This window comes from Rhinoderma darwinii, chromosome 2 (assembly GCF_050947455.1).
Source record: "Rhinoderma darwinii isolate aRhiDar2 chromosome 2, aRhiDar2.hap1, whole genome shotgun sequence".
NCBI lineage: Eukaryota > Metazoa > Chordata > Amphibia > Anura > Rhinodermatidae > Rhinoderma > Rhinoderma darwinii.
Window position 1 is genome coordinate 470,370,337 of NC_134688.1, and position 25,714 is coordinate 470,396,050.

The 25,714-nt window shown below is 43.6% G+C and overlaps 1 protein-coding gene across 5 annotated transcripts in view; it reads right to left on the reverse strand.

The window, feature by feature from the left end:
• Window positions 1-25,714, reverse strand: part of LOC142743672 (nectin-1-like) — a 126,239-nt gene that overhangs the window by 57,032 nt on the left and 43,493 nt on the right. For all 5 annotated transcript variants that reach the window (XM_075854657.1, XM_075854653.1, XM_075854654.1 and 2 more), the window contains 2 exons: window positions 20,289-20,394; window positions 10,123-10,283 (listed from right to left, as the gene is read on the reverse strand). In XM_075854657.1, coding sequence (XP_075710772.1) covers window positions 10,123-10,283; window positions 20,289-20,394 — 267 coding nt within the window. The remainder of the gene's footprint in view (window positions 1-10,122; window positions 10,284-20,288; window positions 20,395-25,714) is intronic.

Below are 25,714 nucleotides of genomic sequence, written 5' to 3' on the forward strand. Positions count from 1 at the left end.
TGGCACTATCTACAAAGAGGGAGGGCTGTGTGGCGCTATCTATAGGGGATGCTGTGGCGCTATATACAAGGGGGCACAAAGGGGGTATTATTACTCTGGGGCAGAAAGGGGGCACGGTTGCTGATGGGGCTCTTTTATTGTGTCGAGCACTGAGGGATCATTATTACCATCTGGCGCACTGTGGATTACCAGTTTGTTTAGAAATGGGGTATAGTGGTGGAGATCGCTGGTAAAGCGAGAAACCAACATGTCTGTGTGTCAAATTCTGCAGAGACGAGTCGCGGCTGGAATAAGTCGTCACAGTGGTCTGGACCGGATGGAGAAAAAAGGGAAAGTGAATGACTCTAATCAGAGAAAACATTACCTCTGAGTCACTAGATATAAATGTGCTGTAATCACTTACAGTGAAGGAAATAAGTATTTGATCCCTTGCTGATTTTGTAAGTTTTCCCACTGTCGATGACATGAACAGTCTAGAATTTTTAGGCTAGGTTAATTTTACCAGTGAGAGATAGATTATCTAAAAAAAAAAAACAGAAAATCACATAGTCAAAATGATATATATTTATTTGCATTGTGCACAGAGAAATAAGTATTTGATCCCTTTGGCAAACAAGACTTAATACTTGGTGGCAAAACCCTTGTTGGCAAGCACAGCAGTCAGATGTTTTTTGTAGTTGATGATGAGGTTTGCACACATGTTAGATGGAATTTTGGCCCACTCCTCTTTGCAGATCATCTGTAAATCATTAAGATTTTGAGGCTGTCGCTTGGCAACTCGGATCTTCAGCTCCCTCCATAAGTTTTTGATGGGATTAAGGTCTGGAGACTGGCTAGGCCACTCCATAACCTTAATGTGCTTCTTTTTGAGCCACTCCATTGTTGCCTTGGCTGTATGTTTTGCGTCATTGTCATGCTGGAAGACCCAGCCACGAGGCATTTTTAATGTCCTGGTGGAGGGAAGGAGGTTGTCCCTCTGGATTTGACGGTACATGGCTCCATCCATTCTCCCATTGATGCGGTGAAGTAGTCCTGTGCCCTTAGCAGAGAAACACCCCCAAAACATAATGTTTCCACCTCCATGCTTGACAGTGGGGATGGTGTTCTTTGGGTCATAGGCAGCATTTCTCTTCCTCCAAACACGGCGAGTTGAGTTAATGCCAAAGAGCTCAATTTTAGTCTCATCTGACCACAGCACCTTCTCCCAATCACTCTCAGAATCATCCAGATGTTCATTTGCAAACTTCAGACGGGCCTGTACATGTGCCTTCTTGAGCAGGGGGACCTTGCGGGCACTGCAGGATTTTAATCCATTATGGCGTAATGTGTTACCAATGGTTTTCTTGGTGACTGTGGTCCCAGCTGCCTTGAGATCATTAGCAAGTTCCCCCCGTGTAGTTTTCGGCTGAGCTCTCACCTTCCTCAGGATCAAGGATACCCCACGAGGTGAGATTTTGCATGGAGCCCCAGATCGATGTCGATTTACAGTCATTTTGTATGTCTTCCATTTTCTTACTATTGCACCAACAGTTGTCTCCTCACCCAACGTTATTCAGTCACTATGTGGTTATGGTGTGGTGGTATTATTCAGTAACAGTATGGGGGTATTATTCAGTCACTAAGTGGTTATGGTGTGGCGGTATTATTCAGTAACAGTATGGGGGTATTATTCAGTAACAGTATGGGGTATTATTCAGTCACTATGTGGTTATGGTGTGGCAGTATTATACAGTATCAGTATGGGGGTGTTATTCAGTCACTATGTGGTTATGGTGTGGCGGTATTATTCAGTAACAGTATGGGGTATTATTCAGTCACTATGTGGTTATGGTGTGGTGGTATTATTCAGTAACAGTATGAGGGTATTATTCAGTCACTATGTGATTATAGTGTGGCAGTATTATACAGTATCAGTATGGGGGTATTATTCAGTCACTATGTGGTTATGGTGTGGCGGTATTATTCAGTAACAGTATGGGGGTATTATTCAGTCACTAAGTGGTTATGGTGTGGTGGTATTATTCAGTAACAGTATGGCAGTATTATTCAGTAACAGTATGGGGGTGTTATTCAGTCACTGTGGTTATTGTGTGGAGGTATTATTCAGTAACAGTATGGAGGTATTATTCAGTCACTATGTGGTTATGGTGTGGCAGTATTATTCAGTAACAGTATGGGGGCATTATTCAGTCACTATGTGGTTATGGTGTGGCAGTATTATACAGTATCAGTATGGGGGTATTATTCAGTCACTATGTGGTTATGGTGTGGCGGTATTATTCAGTAACAGTATGGGGGTATTATTCAGTAACAGTATGGGGGTGTTATTCAGTCACTGTGGTTATTGTGTGGAGGTATTATTCAGTAACAGTATGGAGGTATTATTCAGTCACTATGTGGTTATGGTGTGGCAGTATTATTCAGTAACAGTATGGGGGCATTATTCAGTCACTATGTGGTTATGGTGTGGTGGTATTATTCAGTAACAGTATGGCAGTATTATTCAGTAACAGTATGGGGGTGTTATTCAGTCACTATGTGGTTATGGTGTGGCGGTATTATTCAGTAACAGTATGGGGGTATTATTCAGTCCCTATGTGATTATGGTGTGGCAGTATTATACAGTATCAGTATGGGGGTATTATTCAGTCACTATGTGGTTATGGTGTGGCAGTATTATTCAGTATCAGTATGGGGGTATTATTCAGTAACAGTATGGGGGTATTATTCAGTCACTATGTGGTTATGGTGTGGTAGTATTATACAGTATCAGTATGGGGGTGTTATTCAGTCACTATGTGGTTATGGTGTGGCGGTATTATTCAGTAACAGTATGGGGTATTATTCAGTCACTATGTGGTTATTGTGTGGTGGTATTATTCAGTAACAGTATGGGGGTATTATTCAGTTACTATGTGGTTATGGTGTGGCGGTATTATTCAGTAACAGTATGGGGTATTATTCAGTCACTATGTGATTATAGTGTGGCAGTATTATACAGTATCAGTATGGGGGTATTATTCAGTCACCATATGGTTATGATGTGGCAGTATTATTCAGTAACAGTATGGTGGTATTATTCAGTCACTATGTGGTTATGGTGTGGCGGTATTATTCAGTAACAGTATGGGGGTATTATTCAGTCACTATGTGGTTATGGTGTGGTGGTATTATTCAGTAATAGTATGGGGGTATTATTCAGTCACTAGGTGGTTATGGTGTGGTGGTATTATTCAGTGACAGTATGGGGGTGTTATTCAGTCACTATGTGGTTATGGTGTGGCAGTATTATTCAGTAACAGTATGGAGGTATTATTTCATCACTATGTGGTTATAGTGTGGCGGTATTATTCAGTAACAGTATGGGGGTATTATTCAGTCACTATGTGGTTATGGTGTGGCGGTATTATTCAGTAACAGTATGGGGGTATTATTCAGTAACAGTATGGGGTATTATTCAGTCACTATGTGGTTATGGTGTGGCAGTATTATACAGTATCAGTATGGGGGTGTTATTCAGTCACTATGTGGTTATGGTGTGGCGGTATTATTCAGTAACAGTATGGGGTATTATTCAGTCACTATGTGGTTATGGTGTGGTGGTATTATTCAGTAACAGTATGAGGGTATTATTCAGTCACTATGTGATTATAGTGTGGCAGTATTATACAGTATCAGTATGGGGGTATTATTCAGTCACTATGTGGTTATGGTGTGGCGGTATTATTCAGTAACAGTATGGTGGTATTATTCAGTCACTATGTGGTTATGGTGTGGCAGTATTATACAGTATCAGTATGGGGGTATTATTCAGTCACTATGTGGTTATGGTGTGGCGGTATTATTCAGTAACAGTATGGTGGTATTATTCAGTCACTATGTGGTTATGGTGTGGCGGTATTATTCAGTAACAGAAAGGGGGTATTATTCAGTCACTATGTGGTTATGGTGTGGTGGTATTATTCAGTAATAGTATGGGGGTATTATTCAGTCACTATGTGGTTATGGTGTGGTGGTATTATTCAGTGACAGTATGGGGGTGTTATTCAGTCACTATGTGGTTATGGTGTGGCAGTATTATTCAGTAACAGTATGCGGGTGTTATTCAGTCACTATGTGGTTATGGTGTGATGGTATTATTCAGTAACAGTATGGGGGTATTATTCAGTAACTATGTGGTTATGGTGTGGCAGTATTATTCAGTAACAGTATGGAGGTATTATTTCATCACTATGTGGTTATAGTGTGGCGGTATTATTCAGTAACAGTATGGAGGTATTATTCAGTCACTATGTGGTTATAGTGTGGCGGTATTATTCAGTAACAGTATGGGGGTATTATTCAGTCACTATGTGGTTATGGTGTGGCGGTATTATTCAGTAACAGTATGGGGGTATTATTCAGTCACTATGTGATTATAGTGTGGCAATATTATACAGTATCAGTATGGGGGTATTATTCAGTCACTATGTGGTTATGGTGTGGCGGTATTATTCAGTAACAGTATGGTGGTATTATTCAGTCACTATGTGGTTATGGTGTGGCGGTATTATTCAGTAACAGTATGGGGGTATTATTCAGTCACTATGTGGTTATGGTGTGGTGGTATTATTCAGTAATAGTATGGGGGTATTATTCAGTCACTATGTGGTTATGGTGTGGTGGTATTATTCAGTGACAGTATGGGGGTGTTATTCAGTCACTATGTGGTTATGGTGTGGCGGTATTATTCAGTAACTGTATGGGGGCATTATTCAGTCACTATGTGGTTATGGTGTGGAGGTATTATTCAGTCACTATGTGGTTATGGTGTGGTGGTATTATTCAGTAACAGTATGGGGGTATTATTCGGGTATTATTCAGTCACTATGTGGTTATGGTGTGGAGGTATTATTCAGTATCAGTATGGGGGTATTATTCAGTCACTATGTGGTTATTGTGTGGGTATTATTCAGTGACAGTATGAGTATTTTTCAGTCACTATGCGGTTATGGTGTGGCGGTATTATTCAGTAACATTATTTGCATTATTTATGTTTGTTACTTGTGTTTTAAACTAGTAAAATGTGTAAAATATAGATTTGTATAGTTTTATATGGTTAGGTTATGGGGGGCATAGGCACATTCTTTGCAGAGGGGCCCTCTGCAGTCTGTATCTGCCTCTGGTTAGGATTCATGGACATGGTAAGGCTAGATGTTTGGACCCTGTCCAGCAGCACATGGAGTGACTACAGACCTATATGCAATGTGAGAGCCGCTGTAAGGTGCCCCTTTGAGGCTCTGTATTTTCCTCTGTAATATGGCATGGGGTGGAGAATGCCACGGTTGTGTTCAAGAGGCCTTATTGAAGTTCCATTATCTTAAAAGCAGGTACATGTGATATATATTATGTAGTGTTGAATGGATGACGCTGAAGTGGATGGGGGTGAAAAATAAAAGCTTATGAATATAGCAGAGGCCAGGTGATTATACACAATGCACTGCTACTGGAGGGTTCTAGTGTTAGCTGCCACCGCATTACTTTAAAGCTGCATTCTTTCATACCTGCATACCTCCCATGGTCTAAAATGAAAAGGAACCCTTACCTGCTCTGCCTACATATGGGGGGCATGGGCAGTGGGATCCCAGCTGTCAGAAAACCCCTTAATCGAGAATGGCAGGGTAGACAACAGAACGAGATAGTCCTGAGGACCCTACAGACCCATATTCTGGACAAGATCTGGTTTATATGTAGGGATAAAGAAAATTAGATTATAGGCTCAATTGCAGACCAACACGTAATATGGGGTGAGGCCCCATGCAGATGTCCGTAATTTTTATGGATCAGTAACTGACCGTAAATACTGCACAGACGTGTGCATGATGCCTAAAGGTAAAACTTATGTTTCACTGTATATAGAACTTGAGTATTGCACGGCCTTGATTTTTAAAATAATTTTAGGTTAACCCCTTCACGCTACGGCTATATACGTTCCAACTGCCGATGCCCCATAAAGTTGCCACGTGTATAAATGTTGACAGCCTTGAACAGGGTTCAATGAGTGCAGAGCTGTTTCAGTGTGAGCAGCACTGCACTCTCATGTCTGCCAGGGCTTTAAGAGCCCCGGACTACACCCCCCATTGTAGATAGCGCGAAACCCCTTCAGATAGCGCTACCTAAGCTCCCTCTAGGAGCGGAATTCACATGCAGCTTTCTGTCCGGGAATTCCCCTCCTAGAGGGAACCCCCGGCGTCTCTCCATCCCCACTGCTCTGTGCCTGGGGATTCCGCTTCTAGAGAGAGCCCGACATCACTGTCCACCGTCAGGGTCTCTATCTAGGAGGGGAGTCCCCGGCCGACACTGTGACCAGGGATTCCGCTACTGGAGAAGCCCCTGGCGTCTCTAACCATATATGGACAGTGACGTCAGCGGCTCGCTCTAGGAGCAGAATCCCTGTGTCAGATCGCTCTGTGCCGGGGATTCAGCCACTGGAGAAGCCCTGGGATCACTATCCATATATGGACAGTGATGTCAGGGGCTACTCCTGGAGCAGAATCCCCGGCCACAGTGCTGCCGACGCTGAGGCAGGGGATTCCGCTTTTAGAGTTAGCCCCTGAAGTCACTGTCCATATATGGACAGAGACATCAGGGGCACCCTCTAGGAGCGGAATCCCCGGCTAGATGGATTCCGCTGCTACAGACAGCTACAGTGGTGCTATTTACAGGTAGGTGGTGCCAATTAAAGGGGGGGTTGCTAATACATAAAGGGGGAGAGGCACTATCTACAGGGGAATTGGCATTATCTGCAGGGTGTGGCCCTATCTACAGAGGGGATGTTGCTATCTACAGGGTGTGGCGCTATCTACAGAGGGGATGTTGCTATCTACAGGGGGTGGCACTATCTACATGGGTACTGTGGCATTATATGGGCACTACCTACAGGGGACACTGTGGCGCTATCTATATGGGCATAGTTGCCAACATTTTAATATTTTTCCAGTGACACTTAGGGTGTGGCACTTATATGGACAGTGATGTCAGGGGCTTCCCCAGCCGGAGTCCCAGAGCAGAGCCGCATCTAGCATTCTGTCTGGGACTTCTACTCTGCTCCTGACATCACTGTCCATATATGGACAGTGATGTCAGGGGCTTCCCCAGAGCAGGAATCTCAGAGCAGAGCACTAGTATAGTCTCTGCTCTGGGACTCCTTCTCGGGGAAGCCCCTGACATCACTGTCTATATATGGACAGTGAAGCCAGGGGCTATGTCTATGAGCGGAATCCGAGGCCAGAGCATCGGCAATACTCTGGCTGGGCATTCCACTGCAGGAGGTGCCCTGCCCTGACATCACTGCCCTTATATGGACAGTGAAGTCAGGGGCTCTGTCTATGAGCATACATATAATACATATAATCTTACATATAATATAGAGAAATATATATAAAAAAATACAAAAAAGTAGTTTTTTTTCACATTTTTAGCGATTTGTTTGCTCATAATAAAAATAAAGACAAGGAATTAATTAAACTAATCTAGAAAATGAAAGCCTCACGCATCTTGTAAAAAAAAAAAACTAAGTAAAAACAGTTGTGATATTCAAAGCGGTTGCAAAAATATCGCTTAAAGAAGCGCATATCAGAAATGAAAAATTTGACCTGGACACAGGAGAATCAATGACGCTTGGTCGTGAAAGGGTTAAATGGAGAATTTTCTTGTCTAATACAGCAAACAGAATGAAAGGAAAAATATTGATATTGTCACCCTTTACTGGGCTTGCTGTGTCCTGCACCACTTAAGCTAAGATTTCTAAGTGCTTTACAGTCTTTGCTTAATAGCCCAGAATATCAGGAGACTCTAAAAAGGAGATTAACAGGATAATGAAATCCACTCTTCATCTGTTTATACAACCAGGCCAAGAGAAAATTTAAATCTGGGCAAGTACAAGGGTTATAAAAAGTAAGATCCAAGTAATCTGCAGAACAACTGCTAAGAGGGAGGTAAACACAAAATAGCCCTCCATGGAACTAACTGTATGAGACCTTTAACTCGTAATCAAACCTCATTCACTATTTTTCTGGTCGTCATTGGAAACAGTCAACAACTTATCGTCAGACACACCCCTAAGAGCTTATTGTTGTGCCAGTGGTTGCTGACCACTGACACACTGTACTCACTGGTAGCCACGACCACAGGACTCAGAAAGCTTGCTGGTGCCTCCCTCCCAGGATACGCCAGCACTCGCAGCTGCACTATCCTTCTGCGGTTTGACTTGTTTGGCCAGCTGCCACTCCGCTACGGTGGAGCAGCCTAGTGGGTCCACATACCCCAGAATTGTGACACCTATGATGCAGGGGAGCAGTTAGCTTTTCCTACATCAGATTACTGTTCATTGCCTGGTGTAAAGATGACACTTCCCAAAATGTAAATCAGAGTCTGTCTGTGCAGACACTTGGCCAGAAAGGCAAGCTGAGAGATGTGAGTGAGTGGAGCTCTGGAGTATAATACAGGCTGTAACTCAGGATCAGTATAGGATAAGTAATGTAATGTAATGTATGCACACAGTGACTCCACCAGCGGAATAGTGAGTGCAGCTCTGGAGTATAATACAGGATATAACTCAGGATCAGTAAAGGATAAGTAATGTGATGTATCTACACAGTGACTCCACCAGCAGAATAGTGAGTGCAGCTCTGGAGTATAATACAGGATGTAGCTCAGGATCAGTACAGGATAAGTAATGTAATGTATGTACACAGTGACTCCACCAGCAGAATAGTGAGTGCAGCTCTGGAGTAAAATACAGGATGTAACTAAGGATCAGTACAGGATAAGTAATGTAATGTATTTACACAGTGACTCAAATTTTCTATAGATTAATCCTAAGAAGGTTGACATAAGCTTTCAATATCTGCTGTGAAAATGAAGTCTGTATAAACATTGATTATAATGTGAGACTTTCATGCAACGGTTTAAAAATTGGTGCATTCTTAAGCTTATTACTATGGTGAAAACCCCTGGAATGGTTTACACTCCCAAGGAACCTTCTTTGACATTGTCTCAAAGAAACTTTATGTAGGGGCAGGTACAGCATTCTATAATCCTTGTAGGACCTTTTTCTAATCATGGAAAACTCCTTTAAAGAGGCTCTGTCACCAGATTTTGCAGCCCCTATCTGCTATTGCAGCAGATCGGCGCTGCAATGTAGATTACAGTAACGTTTTTATTTTTAAAAAACGAGCATTTTTGGCCAAGTTATGACCATTTTTGTAGTTATGCAAATGAGGCTTGCAAAAATGCAAGTGGGTGTGTTTAAAAGTAAAAGTCCAAGTGGGCGTGTATTATGTGCGTACATCGGGGCGTTTTTAATACTTTTACTAGCTGGGCGCTGTGAAGAGAAGTAACATCCTCTTCTCTTCAGAACGCCCAGCTTGTGACAGTGCAGATCTGTGACGTCACTCACAGGTCCTGCATCGTGACGGCCACATCGGCACCAGAGGCTACAGTTGATTCTGCAGCAGCATCAGCGTTTGCAGGTAAGTCGATCTTACCTGCAAACGCTGATGCTGCTGCAGAATCAACTGTAGCCTCTGGTGCCGATGTGGCCGACACGATGCAGGACCTGTGAGTGACGTCACAGGTCTGCACTGTCAGAAGCTGGGCGTTCTGAAGAGAAGAGGATGTTACTTCTCTTCACAGCGCCCAGCTAGTAAAAGTATTAAAAACGCCCCGATGTACGCACATAATACACGCCCACTTGGACTTTTACTTTTAAACACACCCACTTGGATTTTTGCAAGCCTCATTTGCATAACTACAAAAATGGTCATAACTTGGCCAAAAATGCTCGTTTTTTAAAAATAAAAACGTTACTGTAATCTACATTGCAGCGCCTATCTGCTGCAATAGCAGATAGGGGTTGCAAAATCTGGTGACAGAGCCTCTTTAAGCAATACCCCTTTTTTAATTTGCATATGGATAAAAAAAAAGAAAAACATTGTATGCCATAATGAGGTGCCTTGAAATCAAGATAATTACTATTGCTATGAGGAAATGCTGAATCCTACAATTTCTATGATAAAAGATGAACCGTAATGAGCCAGAATAATTGCATGTTATCCGATATTGGCTAAATCAAGAACTTACTTTTTGATATATATAAGTAAAAATATCCTGTGTTTATTCCCACAGTGTTTGATGCCTCACAAATGTATAATCCATCCTTTACTGTATCAGTAATGTTCAAAGTCGCAGATGTCCCCTGGTACATATCCAATGGCATAACTTTATTTTCTTCTTTGTTTTTCCTGTAATAAAAACAGTGCAAAACTTTACTTAGTATTATTTTTTTAATTTTTATAAAAGCTTTCCTGGAGGCGGCCATAAAAGGAGTCAATAGACAAAGAAATATCTTAGACTTTTACAGTCTTCAGGAAATAATGGAGTACAGCTTCACCCCCCCCCCAAAGTAACAGAAGAGCCGCATATAGAATCCTATCTGTGTATCGTTTCTAATATGCTGCCTCATATAAGCCTCTAATAGTACAATAAAGCGGTCATTAACTCCCCCTTCTAATGATGAGATGACTCTGCTCATGCTATACCAATCTATACAGCAAAGCTGAAAACAAGCTACAGAAAGCAGTAAATATGAGTTTATTGTGACTGCTCTAGTGGCCATAGTGAGCACTGCAATATTTCAAGATTAGATAGATAGACAAATAGAAAAAAAAAGAAAAGAAAACACACACAAAAAAATATATATGTTTATAATAAAAACGTGGTGATACATTCCCTTTAACATTTGAGTCATCGGACACGAATCAATGAGTAACAAATTAGTAACAAATCAATGAAGCAAAGTGTAAGCTGTGAACTATTTTTGATGATTGGTGATGCTTGGATATTTGATGCTTTGTGAATGGAGCGGATAATGTTCCTTCTCTAGCCTCAGTGTTATTCTTGGTTGAATATCTTGAGGTATACTTCAGTCTTAAGGTCTAAAACTGCAATTTTATTCTGTAGCTGTAAAAAAAAAAAAAAAGAGCTCTCATAAATCCAAGAAGGGAAGGAAAATCTTCCACATAGCAGGCGTCTGTTTTGTGGGACATTTTAAGCAATGCCCCCGTTCTGCCCAGGAAACACCTCAAATCACGCAGAAACACCCATTGTAATGCAAATCACTATAAATCCCACCTCTTTGTTGGTTCAGTCCACGGAACAGTCTTGCACAAATTGAAACGGTTAACAGGTATGCAGGAGCAGTCAGTCACCGACTGTTCCACATAAATCTCTCCCGGGAGGGGAACTGGCATGTTCTACTAGTTAGCTGATTACTTAGTGCGGAGACGCTGGAGTAAGGGAAACACAATCCTCAAATATTACTCTGCCACAAATGGCAGCATGGGAATTTACCCCTATGCCACTTTGCGTCCTGTGAATTCTGCTCAGCCGTTGACTATAATGGTCAACCACTGGCTATAACGGGCCCTATACGTGGCTTCTGGAGAAAGCGAAGTAAAGCTGAAGGGTATGACGTTTTTCTAGCACCAATGCCACTTCATTCTTGAAAGTAAAAGATAGATATATATTAACACCCACCCACTCAGTGGTCACTCCGGTACACCCATAGATTACCCCGGTACTAGTTAGGATTGACAATGCCCCTTTACCCTCGGAACAGACTAAATTCTCTCAACAGTCTGCCAGGTATTTCTACAAAAGTCACCTGATTTACGTACCATCCCATAATACGAATTGTTCAAGAATTACAGACGATTATGGGACTTGATGGTGCGTGACTATCTTAACAATAATCCTACATAGCTGTTATAGACAGAGATCTCGGACGTACTACCTTGTTCTAAATGGGACCTTTTTCAGTATGTGACACAGTAGTACCTATTTTCTATGTACTCCCAAAGACACATAAGTAAATATTTTGTTTGTTTGTTAGCCCACGATTTTAAAACAATAAGTAATTAGCACAAGAGTGTACAATCAGGATTCATCCGTTTGTTTTTTTCCAAAAATTATTATTCTTTGGAGACACAAGGCACTGCAATGGGGGGCAATGTCGCCCCAGAATTTACCAATACATTTATAGGCTGATTTGAAAACCAGTACGTATAAATTAGTGGAGGCATTCTCATTACATGGACAGTCCATTGATATCAGTTAGTGTAATGCTTAATTTTTCCTGTGGTGGCGCTGCTGGGAAATTAAACGTCTCCTAGCAAGGTCCTCCACAGATTACAGATGATCCTGGGGGTCCCAGAATCTGTTTCTTGTAACAACAACTCTCTCCAGATCCTTTGCAAACAATAATGAATGACCATATGAATTATATTATTCTGTTGACTTTAAACATTCATTTGGATCTCTGAACACTTACTTCCTGACAGGAACATCGAACATCAGAGTTGTGGTCAGAGACACCTCTGTGGATTGTCTGGAGTATTGCCAGAAGAAGCAGAGAAAATGTCGTTTAAGGACCAATTTAACTTTCTCAACTGCCTTGGTGCTGTAGGCGGAAATCACATCTGAGGAGTATTCCTCCTTATTCAGGCTTCCAATACTATATGAATCACCAGTCTGTAGATTCCAATAGCCAGCTGATTTGCGGGTATGTGTCAGAGCAGTGGAGTAGTAGAAATTGTAATCCATATGGTCTGTAGAAGGCATGGTGACATATAGTCAGGGTAGTAGATATTGTAATCCTTTGGTGTACAGAGGAAAATAGTTGCAATTGTAATCCAGGCTATCCTGTCCATGGAGGAGAACCTGAAGTCTATGCAGAACTGGATTATCCAATCTTTTTTTAGAAGCATTTAACATATACGTCAGGGAAGCTCCCAGCGTACACGCTAACCATGTCAATAGGCACACACTGATCACTTCTCAGCATCATCTCATTATCATCACAGCTTGACGGAAGCCAACAGTGCATCTACTATTTTTGAGGTTTGGAATAGTATAAAGCATATGTCACAGACATCCATGAAAAACGTATACGTCATGAGTCATGAGTTTTTTAATAGCTTTGCATTATGTATACGCTAAACGGATGCCATTATAGCCTATGGGTGATGGATGCCTGTGTTTCGGATGCAGAAGAGTGGCATCCATCACCCAAAGGCTATTAAGACATACGTTTCACATATACATAATGAAAAGGTCATGAGAATTAATGACTTATACAGCAAACGTATCGCATAATAGTCTAGATGTCACTGTTAGGTATCCATCACAGCCTACGTTTAACATATAGAAGCTTTTCTAGGCCTATATACTAGTATAGAGAACACAGGATCTACCATTCATAATAGACTGGCCCTTCCTGTTCTGTAGAGATCACTTCTCAGCAGTCATCTCATTATCATCACAGGCAGAATTACACTGACAGGTAAAATTTATATATAGAGAACACAGGATCCACCATTCATAATACACTGACCCTTCCTGTTCTGTAGAGACCACTTCTCAGCAGTCATCTCATTATCATCACAGGCAGGAGAACACTGACAGGTAACATTTATATATAAAGAACACGGGATCCACCATTCATAATAGACTGACCCTTCCTGTTCTGTAGAGATCACTTCTCAGCAGTCATCTTCAGTGGCGGATTAAGTAGACCATAGGCCCTGTTACCCAAACTTGGGCCCCCCTTTCGCACCACTGCCCTGCCACTCCGTAACTATTGTTAACACTACCTTTTTGGGCAAGCATTAACCAACGGGTGTTACGATTCCCCTTGTCACAGGGCTGTGTCCTTACATACTGACAGTATAAAACTGTGCAGGGACACATCCACTTGACAAGAAGAATTGTCTATCAGTCCTGGACTGCACAAAAACTTTTTGTGAAATACAAGGATTTCCTATAATAAACATGTTAGGAGAGGTGACAGATTCTCTATAAATTTAGTGACTCACAGGTGACGACGTCTCAGATTATAGTCGTTTTTTTTCCTCTTTTCTTCTCCATCTGGTCCAGAGTTCATGACGACTTCTCCCGGCCACGACCCATTTCTGCACAATTTGTCACTCAGATGTCTTCGGCTCCTCACTTTTCCAACATTTGCACACCTATATATGAAAATAAAATTATCATGGTGCCAAACACTGTGCCCCTAAATATAATAGCACCAAATACTGCAACTTCTGAATAAAATAGTACCAAACACTGTACCCCTGAATATAGTTGTGTCATACACTGTAAAGTAATGTACCACATACACAGTGCCCCATGTACATAGTGCCACACACAGCCCCCTGTAGATATCACACCCCCCATAGATTGCACCACACACAGCCCCCTGTAGATAGCGTCACACATACCCACTGTAGATAGCACTACACAGCCCGCTGTAGCGAGCGGGACACACAGACCCCTGTAGATATCACACATCCCCCTATAGCTAGCGCCACACACATCCCCCCAGAGAGCTACACACAACCCCCTATAGATAGCGTCACACACACCCCCTGTAGAGAGCACCACACACAGTCCCGTATAGATAGCACCACACAGCCCCCTGTAGAGAGCGTCACACACAGCCCCCTGTAGAGAGCATTACACACAGCCCCCTATAGACAGCGCCACACAGCCCCCTCCAGTAGAGAGCGCCACACACAGCCCCGTATAGATAGCGCCACACAGACCCCCTGTAGAGCACCACACAGCCACCCCACTTGTAAATAGTGCCATACAGCCCCCCTGTAGATAGCGCCGCACACATACCCCTGTGGATAGCGCCACACAGCCTCCCCCCTTGTATATAGTGCTATACAGCCCTCCCCCTTTGTATATAGGACCACACAGAGCCCCCCATTGCATATAGTGTCACACACCGCTACCTCCTTGTATTTAATGTTACACAGCGCTCCCCCTTATAGTGTCACACAGTGCTCCCCCTTTGTATATAGGGCCACACAGTGCTCCCTCCTTGTATATAGTGCTACAAAGCCCTCCCCCTTTGTATATAGGACCACACAGAGCCCCCCCCTTGCATATAGTGTCACACACCGCTACCCCCTTGTATTTAATGTTACACAGCGCTCCCACCCTTGTATATAGTGTCACACAGTGCTCCCCCTTTGTATATAGGGCCACACAGTGCTCCCTCCTTGTATATAGGATATAGGACCATACAGCGCTCCCCCCTTGTATATAGTGTCATACATCGCTCCCTCCCTTTGTATATAGGGCCACACAGCGCTCCCACCTTGTATATAGGGCCACACATCGCTCCCCCTTGTATATAGGGCCACATAGCACTCCCCCCTTGTATATAGGGCCACACAGCTCTCCCCCTCCCCCCTTGTCTATAGTGAACAGTGCTCCCCCCTTGTATATAGTGCACACAGCACTCCCCCATTGTATATAGGGCCATACAGCGCTCCCCTTTATATATAGGGCCACACAGCACTCCTCTTCCCCTTGTATATAGGGTCACACAGCGCTCCCACCTTGTATAGGGTCACACAGCGCTCCCCCTTGTATATAGGGCCACATAGCACTCCCCTCTTGTATATAGGGCCACATAGCTCTCCCCCTCCCCCTTGTATATAGTGCACACAGCACTCCCCCATTGTATATAGGGCCATATAGCGCTCCCCCTTTATATATAGGGCCACACTGCGCTCCTCTTCCCCTTGTAGATAGGGCCACACAGAGCTGTCCCCCCTAAAATATATATATATTGTACTTACCTTGCCTTGTTCCCTGCGACCGCCGCTCTGACCGGACACATGCTTATCCGCCGGGTGGGATGCACCTGTAGACCGGCATGATGCAGTATGTCATCACGCCGGCCTGCGCAAGGAGTCCTCCCGGTGCCTTATAGGCTGCAGGCCTAACGTGGCCGGCAGCCTATAATATTCATTTGTATCTGAGGCTGCCGCTAGCACCGGGGACCATTCCGGTGGTAGCAACGCCACCGGCATGAGGGTGCCCGTGCGGTCATGTGCGGTACCGCCCTAATGATGATCCGCCACTGCTCATCTTATTATCATCGTAGGCAGGATTACACTGACAGGTAACACATATAAACTCTGGCAGTTGTCCCCAGATCAGAGCCTCCTGAAATAAGGACATTAGCTTAGCAGAAAGACTCCATGACATCACTTTCATTAGAAAAAATTTTCAAAGCCCCCCCCAGCAAAATGTGCTGTTCAAGAGCTGACGCCTGCTTCTCTGTCAGGGTGGATTACTTAATCTGCCTCTACAGAAACCTTAGATGAGTTCAATGATCTGTAATACATTTTACCATGAGAAATGGGCCATCATGTGCGTCTACTAAGGTTGTATTTCACATTCTCCCTCCCTTCAAAAGAACATTTGTGCCCTAAACCGTTCATTATATAATCATTGAAAAAAAAACTGAGCCTCCAAACCCTTGTTCTGTAAAGACAAAGTAGTTCTGCTATTATCCTTGATAAATATTCTCCTGTTCTCCTGAGATCCTCTTTTGTAGCTTCGCACACACCCAAGGGAGAGGCAGAGTCGGCATGCTTTAAAAAAACATCAACAATATATAATCAAAGCCTGATGTGTTATTGTACTAACTATGAGAATTTGTCATCTCTCATCACCAAAAAATAATGTGTAGATAATGCTTCACAGGATGAGCACATTAATAAGGAATGGGGTGGGGATTATGTACATTAATAACAGGGGGTGGGCAATATCAATGCTTAAAATGTCCTCCCATTATAGTTCTAATTGTTGCCACCCAGGACGAGATCCAGATATTGGTTTCCCCTTCCACACCTTTCCATGTTCTTGGGCCAGTTTCGAGCCCTATGTTTGCTAACAACGCAATGCCTGTCGAGAGGGGAGTCCTGAACGGTTTCGCACCACCAAGTGACAAAGAGGAGGAGACCAACAAGGACCCCCTATCTTCAATGGCCCAATAGCAGCCACATGGTCTGCCTCTAAGGGTAAAAAGAGCATTCCTCCCCCGAAGAGAGAGCATAAGGGTTGTAAACTTACTACGAAGAAAACATTTAAGTATACACCCTAACATAAAATTGAGTCAAAGGAGTTGTCCACGACCAGACAACTGATGACCTATCTACCGGATAGGTCATCAGTATATCATTGGTGGGATCCGACACCCAGACCACGCACTGATCAGCTGCTTTGGCTGCCTCCAGGCACCGGACGTCCATGCCAGAAGATGGCCCCGGTCACGGAATAGCGGCAGAGCGGCAGTATTCAAGTGAATAGGAGCAGAGCTGCATCTGCCTCCGGCTCAAACTACTGCATACCGTTCAAAACAACCGGCGTCCAGAGGCAGTCGCAGCAGCTGATTGGTGCAGGGTCCGGGTGTCGGACCTGCACGGATCATATACTGATGACTTGTCCTGTGGATACGTCACCAGTTGTCCGGTCCTGGACAACCCCTTTAAAAGTTGCTCCACCTAGCTAATCTGTACAATCCTGATGAAAATATAACACTATAGCACAAACGAGTTCTAAAGCATACTACAGTATATAACTCTGAAATTATGAAAAAATGCTACAAAAGGACCATCAATATAAAACAACCCCTAATTTACACAAAATAACTACGGTATGTCAGAACAAAATAGACTTTGAATGAGCAGGTAGGGTGATGTAGTCGATTTAGGATATCCCAGTAGATAGAAATATCTCACCCACGTAAACCATAAACTATAGACACTGCCTGCAGCAAAACTGCCACCCTGATATGGGCCACCCACTCCAGCACGCTAATAGGTCCCTAGCATGGGAAAAGTCTTTCTCAAACAATAAGTCCATTACAATAAACCAAGAGACAGAACAGGAAGTATTCAACATAGATCAAATATCCCAAAGCAAATTGAAGCGTCCCAATGGATTTCCCTATAAATTATTTGCCAGGAGACAAACAATATTTCTTTCAAAAATCAGCTGCCTTAACAACAATTTGCATGTGCAGCCACGTACAAATAGAGAAGTTCAGAAACAATATGGACGTAAACACAACTGAGGTATGACTGGTAGTGTCCATGGCCGCGGGCCGTCCGGTTTACTTACCTCCCAACGCCCGCAGCCATGGATCTGTGAGCGCTGGTCCCCATCTCCTTCCTAGGAGACGCCAGCGCTCACTTCCGCTCCGGTTCGCTGTGTCCCGTAGGGTGCGCGCGTGCACGCTCGTGCCCACTCATAAAGTATAAGTGCGCGCACATGAAAACAATCATCATCATCAACTCACATGATTTCCTGGACTATAAGAAGGCCTCTGCCCATCTGATCCTTGCCTGAGCGTTGTTTGTCGTATCATAGTTTGTCTAAGCAAATGGTCTCCTAGTGTTTTCCAGTTCCTGCATCCTGTATCCCGTGCTATCCTGGTCAAGTGCCGTCCTGCTACTCCACGCCTGACGTCTACCTGCTGCCTAGTCCCAGCCGAGCCTGCCTTGCTACTGTCCGAGCTGCCACAGGTACCCTATACGAACTATAGACTGTGACCTGCTCCCTGTTGGCCAGCTGCCATACTGCCAAGGCGGTACGGCCCAGTGGGTCCATGAACCCTACGTGACATGAGCAACCTCACAAAAAAGTTATTAAACCGGTACTTCCTGCGTATCAGAGGTACAAAGAGTGTTTTGGTACAACACACCCCAGATGATGTTACGTCTGTCAGGTCATGTCTGCAAATGAGGGATAGATGACACCTGCTATGCAACTATTGAGCATGTTACTACAGTCCACGGTCACCGCTGTACTGGGCCCAGTCTCTATGTAACGGGATTAAAGCCTCCTTTCCAAATCGAAAAATTCTCTGGGTTCTTTCCTTCCACTGTCTCGGAGACCTCGGCTGGTCTAAAGTTGTTCCACCGCAGTCTGTTCTCAAGACAATCAATTTTATTGATGTAGGTTGCAGCATTATAGATGGACTACTTGAGACTCTGATTAACCAGGGTGAATTCCAGAATCCCTAACCTAAGGGTTCCATATCCTTAACGCTTTCAGGTTGTTCCTGATAATAGTCATCGCCTCTAAAGGGGCTGGCAATATGCATGTGTAGCGAGAGTATCATAGCGTTACGATGGATCACTGCGACAAGGACGTATTCTATGGTGGAATGGAAAGATGAGTGGAAAAACAGCAGTATCGTATGCAGTAACGGCGCCAGGCACGGAGGAGGAATAACTAATTCTCTGAGGTATTTTTCAATGGTACTCTTTAATAGAAGGACTGTAACCAGACCTGACGAAGGGACCATTTCGGTCCAGAAACGCGTTGTTGTTCTATTAAAGAGTACCATTGAAAAATACCTCCGAGAATTTGTTCTTCTTCCTCCGTGCCTGGCGCCTTGACCGCATACGATACTGCTGTTTTTCCACTCATCTTTCTATTATAAGTTTTGTCCCCGGTAAGAAGGATTTATCCACCGAGGGACCGCAGTGGGTGGCAGCCGGCAAAAATACATCATTCATTCCACATATGTTCTTGGAGGAGCGCCACTGATCCCTCACCCTTTTCTCTATTGTGCACGTATTCTCTGGTGGGTCATCTATAGGGTCAGATAGGTCAGTGGGGTTAAACGTATCTCAAAGTGGGCAGGTATAGTGGCCCATGTTCCACGAATGGCTACTTTTACACCATTTTGGTAGCACTCGCCTGTTCCCCAGGGTGGCCTCTATCCTGGGCATCTTTTGCTGATCTACACCGCAACTGGTAAGACAGACCGCAGACTGTTGGGAAAGCCGAGCATGTCAGAAGTTCTCCTCTTGATTTCCGGATTAGTAGATAGTGGGGGCTGCTAGTTTTGTCTCCCCCCACAACCTCAGCCAGGTCATGTCCCCGCCACAGTGCTTTCTGCTATTTAACCCTATTATGTGCATTTTTCTTTGGGAATCGCAGTTGCTTCCCATCCTTTCATTACTGCTAAAAATAAAGTCGTTTCGCCTTTTCCATTACAGTAGAGTGAGGGGCACATTTCTTACTTTGCCGTGGGATGCTATGAATTCTTGCACCATGACTAGGGTACTCCCAACTGACCTAAATATCTCCCGTATCTTTTTCAGATTACAGCACTAGTTGCTTCTGTTTTCTCTCCCCACACACATCCGGGAGGACGCGCCAGCCAACGTGTGACGCCATCCAGGCTCAGTCAGACTCTGTATATACAGAGATATTCTCCCCTATATACAACGCTTCTTTACTCCTCCGTACATGCAGAATCCAATTGAGTACGAGATAACTTTTTTTTTTTTGTAGGATCTTTACGGCTCCGTACTGGAGTTTTCCTTAGAACAACAGCATTATTATTGTTATTATTTTCTCCTACTACTTACCGCTTCCAATTGTACTTTGGTCTTGGGTTGGCATCTGATTTACATAAAAGTTGCACGGGTTTTTCATCATTTTTGAGAACTTCAATTTGCACCATCTGAGGAGGAACTTAATTCCAAACATAATAAGTTTATGTGCCACTCTTTTTTTTTTAATTATTATTATTTTTATTGCCTGTAGACAGGAATGCAAACATTGGGGCGTTTACTATTGGTATTGGGCCAGAATTCTGGCCTAAGTTGCACCTTCTTTTTGGAGCAAATGAATGATATGTTTTAAAAATAACACATGCTTGCTAAAAGGGAATGCGGTCCCGCTAAACTGCACCAACATTTTTGCCTCCAAAAAAAATAAGCCAACCAAGACGTGTTATAAAGTTAGACAGAAAGGTCTAAAGGTGCGCCAAATTTATAATCCAGCATGAACCACTGATAGAATTGGCCTAGACGCGCCAAATTTAAGCTGTCTTAATTTAAGTTAGTATCAGTAAATCTGCCCCATTATATAAACTCAGAGACCACTTTATTTGGTAGTTACAAATTCCACCTGATGGTTGATGCAAATGTGCAAAAAAATGCTTGGGCAAGAGGTTCAGTTGTCATTCAGACAAAAGAAAAATCACAATGGGGTTAACTAACAATGCAGCGGTGATATGGAGGTGAACCACCAGGGCCCGGTACTTGACAAATCTTCCTAAACATTAACAACCTTGTCTTTTACTGTGCGCAATACACAGTATTTTTTGTGTGAAAGCTGTAGCCCCGATTGGTTTGGTTTGACTGTGTGCCCTGTAGTTTTGCCGCAACATCTAATGGCTCACGAGCAGGTGGTGACTCGGCAGGTTTGGCCTGCCACAGGCCACGATGGTTGGTATACTGCGGTATAATCCCGCTGTTCCTCCTGCTGTCCACACAGGAATGGTAGTGGTTGAGGGTTCTATACTTTGGCGGGACTGGCACTTTTGCTTTTCCCTTATTGCGTAGAGGTTATGATAGGTCATGTGCAGGGGAACATCTATTGGTGGTGGAGTCCTACATGTCTTGACGTAGAGGTTCTATTGGTTAGACATGCCAAGTTGAAATCAACTGGAATGCTAACTCAATTTTCATTTGTTGGGTTGTTGTTTGAATGGTCTTTTTTATGTGGATATTTTTTTTAGTCTATGGGCCACTCGATTTCATGTAGTTGTTTGAAAATTAATGGTGCAGTATAACATCGAGGTTCTGTGTATTTTCAATATCATGGCCTGAAGAACGCCAGGGATTTGTGTTTGCTAGTTTCCATTTAAATGGATGATGTTGAGAACTGATGTTCTGTTGCTGGGGGTCCGGTGTCAAGATTGTCGTTTTTGGAAATAGAGATTGATGCATTGGAAATGGTTTTCAGGCATCTGGATGGAAAGGTGAGACAATTGGTATAGATCGGTCAGTAGTTGCACTGTGACACTGCAGCAACGGCAATTGTTACTTGGTGTTGACGTGTAAAATTATTCCCATGTGCCTTCTTTTAGTGAAAAGGGGAATCATTTTCTGATCTTGAGGAGTCAGGATGGATTTTCTGGTGTGGCAGGAGGTTTGGTTGTGTGGCAGAAGGCTGAGGTATCCATAAGGATTTGCAGATGTTCACAAATGCCACAGATGTTGATTGGTTTGGGGCAGTTTCTGGCAATTCCTGGTACAGGGCAAGTTAGGTTTGACTAAGAATTTGACACCACTGGAATTATTCCCAATTGTTATGGCGGTGGAGTTGTCGGGAAAATATGGTGAATAGATGTAATAGTTTTTGGATGGATAACAGGTGGAGATCTGCCATCTGAGTCGTTGGCAGTGTTAGCAATGCTGCATCATCTTGTTTCGAGATGCCTTCAATTGAATGATTGGTTTAGGGCTAAACATGTTTCAGGTGTTGAGAACATAATGGCAGAAGAATTGTCCCATTCTTAAATTCCTCTATTCAGGGCTCTTCATCTGAGGGATTTGGATGCCAAAGATCTCTATCTGGAATGCTTTTGGTCAGTTGTCAAGGTGAGCTGGGGGAAGAATTCACTGGTGCCATCAACATAGAGGATGATAGTAAGGCCTTGGTTGTCTGGGTGGGGATTTTCCAGGAGGTGACGGGAGACATTTGGGGATTACATGGGATTATTTAGTGCAGGTACGTAACAAAGAGGCATTTGCGTCTGTAATGCAGGATGGGGGTATTCGCTAAAAAGTTATTCATGAGCTCTGGTGGGTGCAAGTTTGCCTGAGATTTTTGCCAGGATATCCTGCATACAGCCTCCGGTGGTTGTATTTCATACGTGTGGGAACAATTTGGTTTGAGTTGGTTTAATTTGTGCTTCCTAAATTAAGTCAGACTTGGCTCATTACTGGGATTATTTTCCAGCATTTTGTTTTAGTTTGATTAGAGGTTGTCTCAAGAGACACGGAGTGCTAGGAATTGGAGAGGGCCAGAAGGCTTCTTAAAGGGTTATTCGAATCTTAGACATTTATGGCATATCCAGCAGATATGCCATAAATGTCTGATAAATGTGGAGTCCAGCTCTGAGACCCGCACCTATGTCCAGAATGGGGATAACCTGACTCCTTTCTTGCCTCACTTTTATTGGAGTTCCGATACAGACAAGAACGCTGGCTCAGCTCTTTTCAAAACCCCCATAGACCGGAATGGAGAGAGACACCTCTCAATTCACTGTCCTCCTGGATGTGTTGGCCATCCCACCAAGACAAATGTGGGGGGGGGGGGGGTGACCTCCCATTCTGGAGATAAGTGCAGGTCTCGTGGATAAACTATAAATGTCTATAGGATAATGCCATAGTGTCTACAAATAGGAATTACCCTTTAACATGCATGTTTCTTAGTATGTTGGGTCACTTGGGGGTGTTGCTGTGCATTATAGGATGTTGGATGGGGACAATAGGCATCTGGCGGCAACAATATATATGGCCAGCTTTAGGGTCTGTCCTACAAAACCCCGATTGGGAAACACTGCTCTGTTTAAAATCCAGATAAATTATCGTAGCACATTTTCATTAAAGTATTTCTTTTTAAAGAGGTGTATATTTTTCCGAGAAGCCCCAGAAAAAAAACTATTCCTTGCATGCGATGAGACTTGTTTTCATTTCTAATCTTCTTGGGCATCTGGAGCCTAAAATAGTTAAAGAGGCTCTGTCACCAGATTTTGCAGCCCCTATCTCCTATTGCAGCAGATAGGCGCTGCAATGTAGATTACAGTAACGTTTTTATTTTTAAAAAACGAGCATTTTTGGCCAAGTTATGACCATTTTTGTAGTTATGCAAATGAGGCTTGCAAAAGTCCAAGTGGGTGTGTTTAAAAGTAAAAGTCCAAGTGGGCGTGTATTAGGTGCGTACATCGGGGCGTTTTTAATACTTTTACTAGCTGGGCTTTCTGACGAGAAGTATCATCCACTTCTCTTCAGAACGCCCAGCTTCTGACAGTGCAGATCTGTGACGTCACTCACAGGTCCTGCATCGTGTCGGCCACATCGGCACCAGAGGCTACAGTTGATTCTGCAGCAGCATCAGCGTTTGCAGGTAAGTCGATCTTACCTTTCAAACGCCGATGCTGCTGCAGAATCAACTGTAGCCTCTGGTGCCGATGTGGCCGACACGATGCAGGACCTGTGAGTGACGACACAGCGTGATCTCTCGAGAACACGCTGTGTCTGTGCACTGCCAGAAGCTGGGCGTTCTGAAGAGAAGTGGATGATACTTCTCGTCAGAGCGCCCAGCTAGTAAAAGTATTAAAAACGCCCCGATGTACGCACATAATACACGCCCAGTTGGACTTTTACTGTAAACACGCCCACTTGGACTTTTGCAAGCCTCATTTGCATAACTACAAAAATGGTCATAACTTGGCCAAAAATGCTCGTTTTTTAAAAATAAAAACGTTACTGTAATCTACATTGCAGCGGCTATCTGCTGCAATAGGAGATAGGGGCTGTAAAATCTGGTGACAGAGCCTCTTTAACTTCAGGCCAAGGTCCCACAGCATGACTCTTACATGAGGTCCTGTGAAATGGAGAGTCAATCCTTCCAGCTTTCTCTGGGGCTATTGTCATGATTGTGCTGGACATCTGTATAAATAAATAATTCTTCCAAATCCCACGATATTTATCGGAGGGCGCATTTATTTCTATAGAAATTCAGAAAGATCATGATAATGCCTCCAAGTAGGCCGGTTCCAGAAGAAGTGGGGATTGCGGAGGATGGAAGTAAAATCAAGAGAATCTCAAGTAAATGAGAAAATCATATGTTTCGGGAGGGGAAGTGGTCAGCATAGTAGTCTGTCCAAGGGCAAAAACTTTTTTACTTGAGTAATACTTTAAAGTGGTTGTGCAGGTTTAGAAAAACATGGCGGCTATCTTTCAAAAACAGCACAAGTTGTGTGGTATTGCCACATTCATTTGAAAGAGCTGAGCTGCAATACCAGACACAACCCATGGAAGGGTGTGGCACTGTTTTTGGAAGAAAGAAGCCATGTTTTCCTACTCTTGGACAACCCCTTCAAGCAGAATAGATCCCATCCACATGACAGGAATGTCAAAGAGACCACCACTCAAATGGTGGGGGGGAAATCCGCGCACCTAGATTTAGGGGTAACCCGTCAGGACTTTGGGACTTCAGAACGAGAAAACTTTCTTATTCTCGGTTTACCTTACAGAATTTAAGGGTTATCCAGGGTCTAACACTAGGGCTACATTGCAGGGCTATCCTTATTAGGGTGATTTCCCCGCTAACGGCGAGAACAGAAAAAAAGACCATGGATAGTCATATCTGCAAACTGGAAAACAGTTACTGACCTCCAGCTCTACACCCTTTGGACATAAGGCCATTTTGATACCCTCTTATTGTTTTTATTCTTACTTCACTGGTATGTTGTGCATATGTTTTAAGATTGTTTTTTTCAGTGATCAGACATTTAATCCCATTTAGCCTTGGTCGACAGCCAGAATGCTAAAAACACAAGCATGATAGTCGGGAAACAGGATAATGAACCCCTCATTGGAGAAGAAAGTAGTGAACAATGATGAGAAGCTGTCGGAAGGTGGCCCTACATGGGTCAATAGAATAGTATTCTTTGAATTAAATCTTTAGGTTAAAGACTTCAATGATGGAAAAATCACAAAAAGTTCAAATTTACGACTCCCACGATAGTCACTGGCAGTGGCGTAACTACCGCCGTAGCAGCGGTAGCGACTGCTACGGGGCCCGCGGCATGAGGGGGCCTGTGTCGCCCGCCGGCACGGGCCCCCACCATGGCCGCAGGCTCCGCTAGCAGCCGCTATGGCTGCTACAGCGCGACGCCACTGAACAGTACGGCAGAGGTATCTCCCCGCTCTGCCATTAAACAAAAGACATGTATCCCCTCTCCACAGGATATCCACAGGACAGGGGATACATG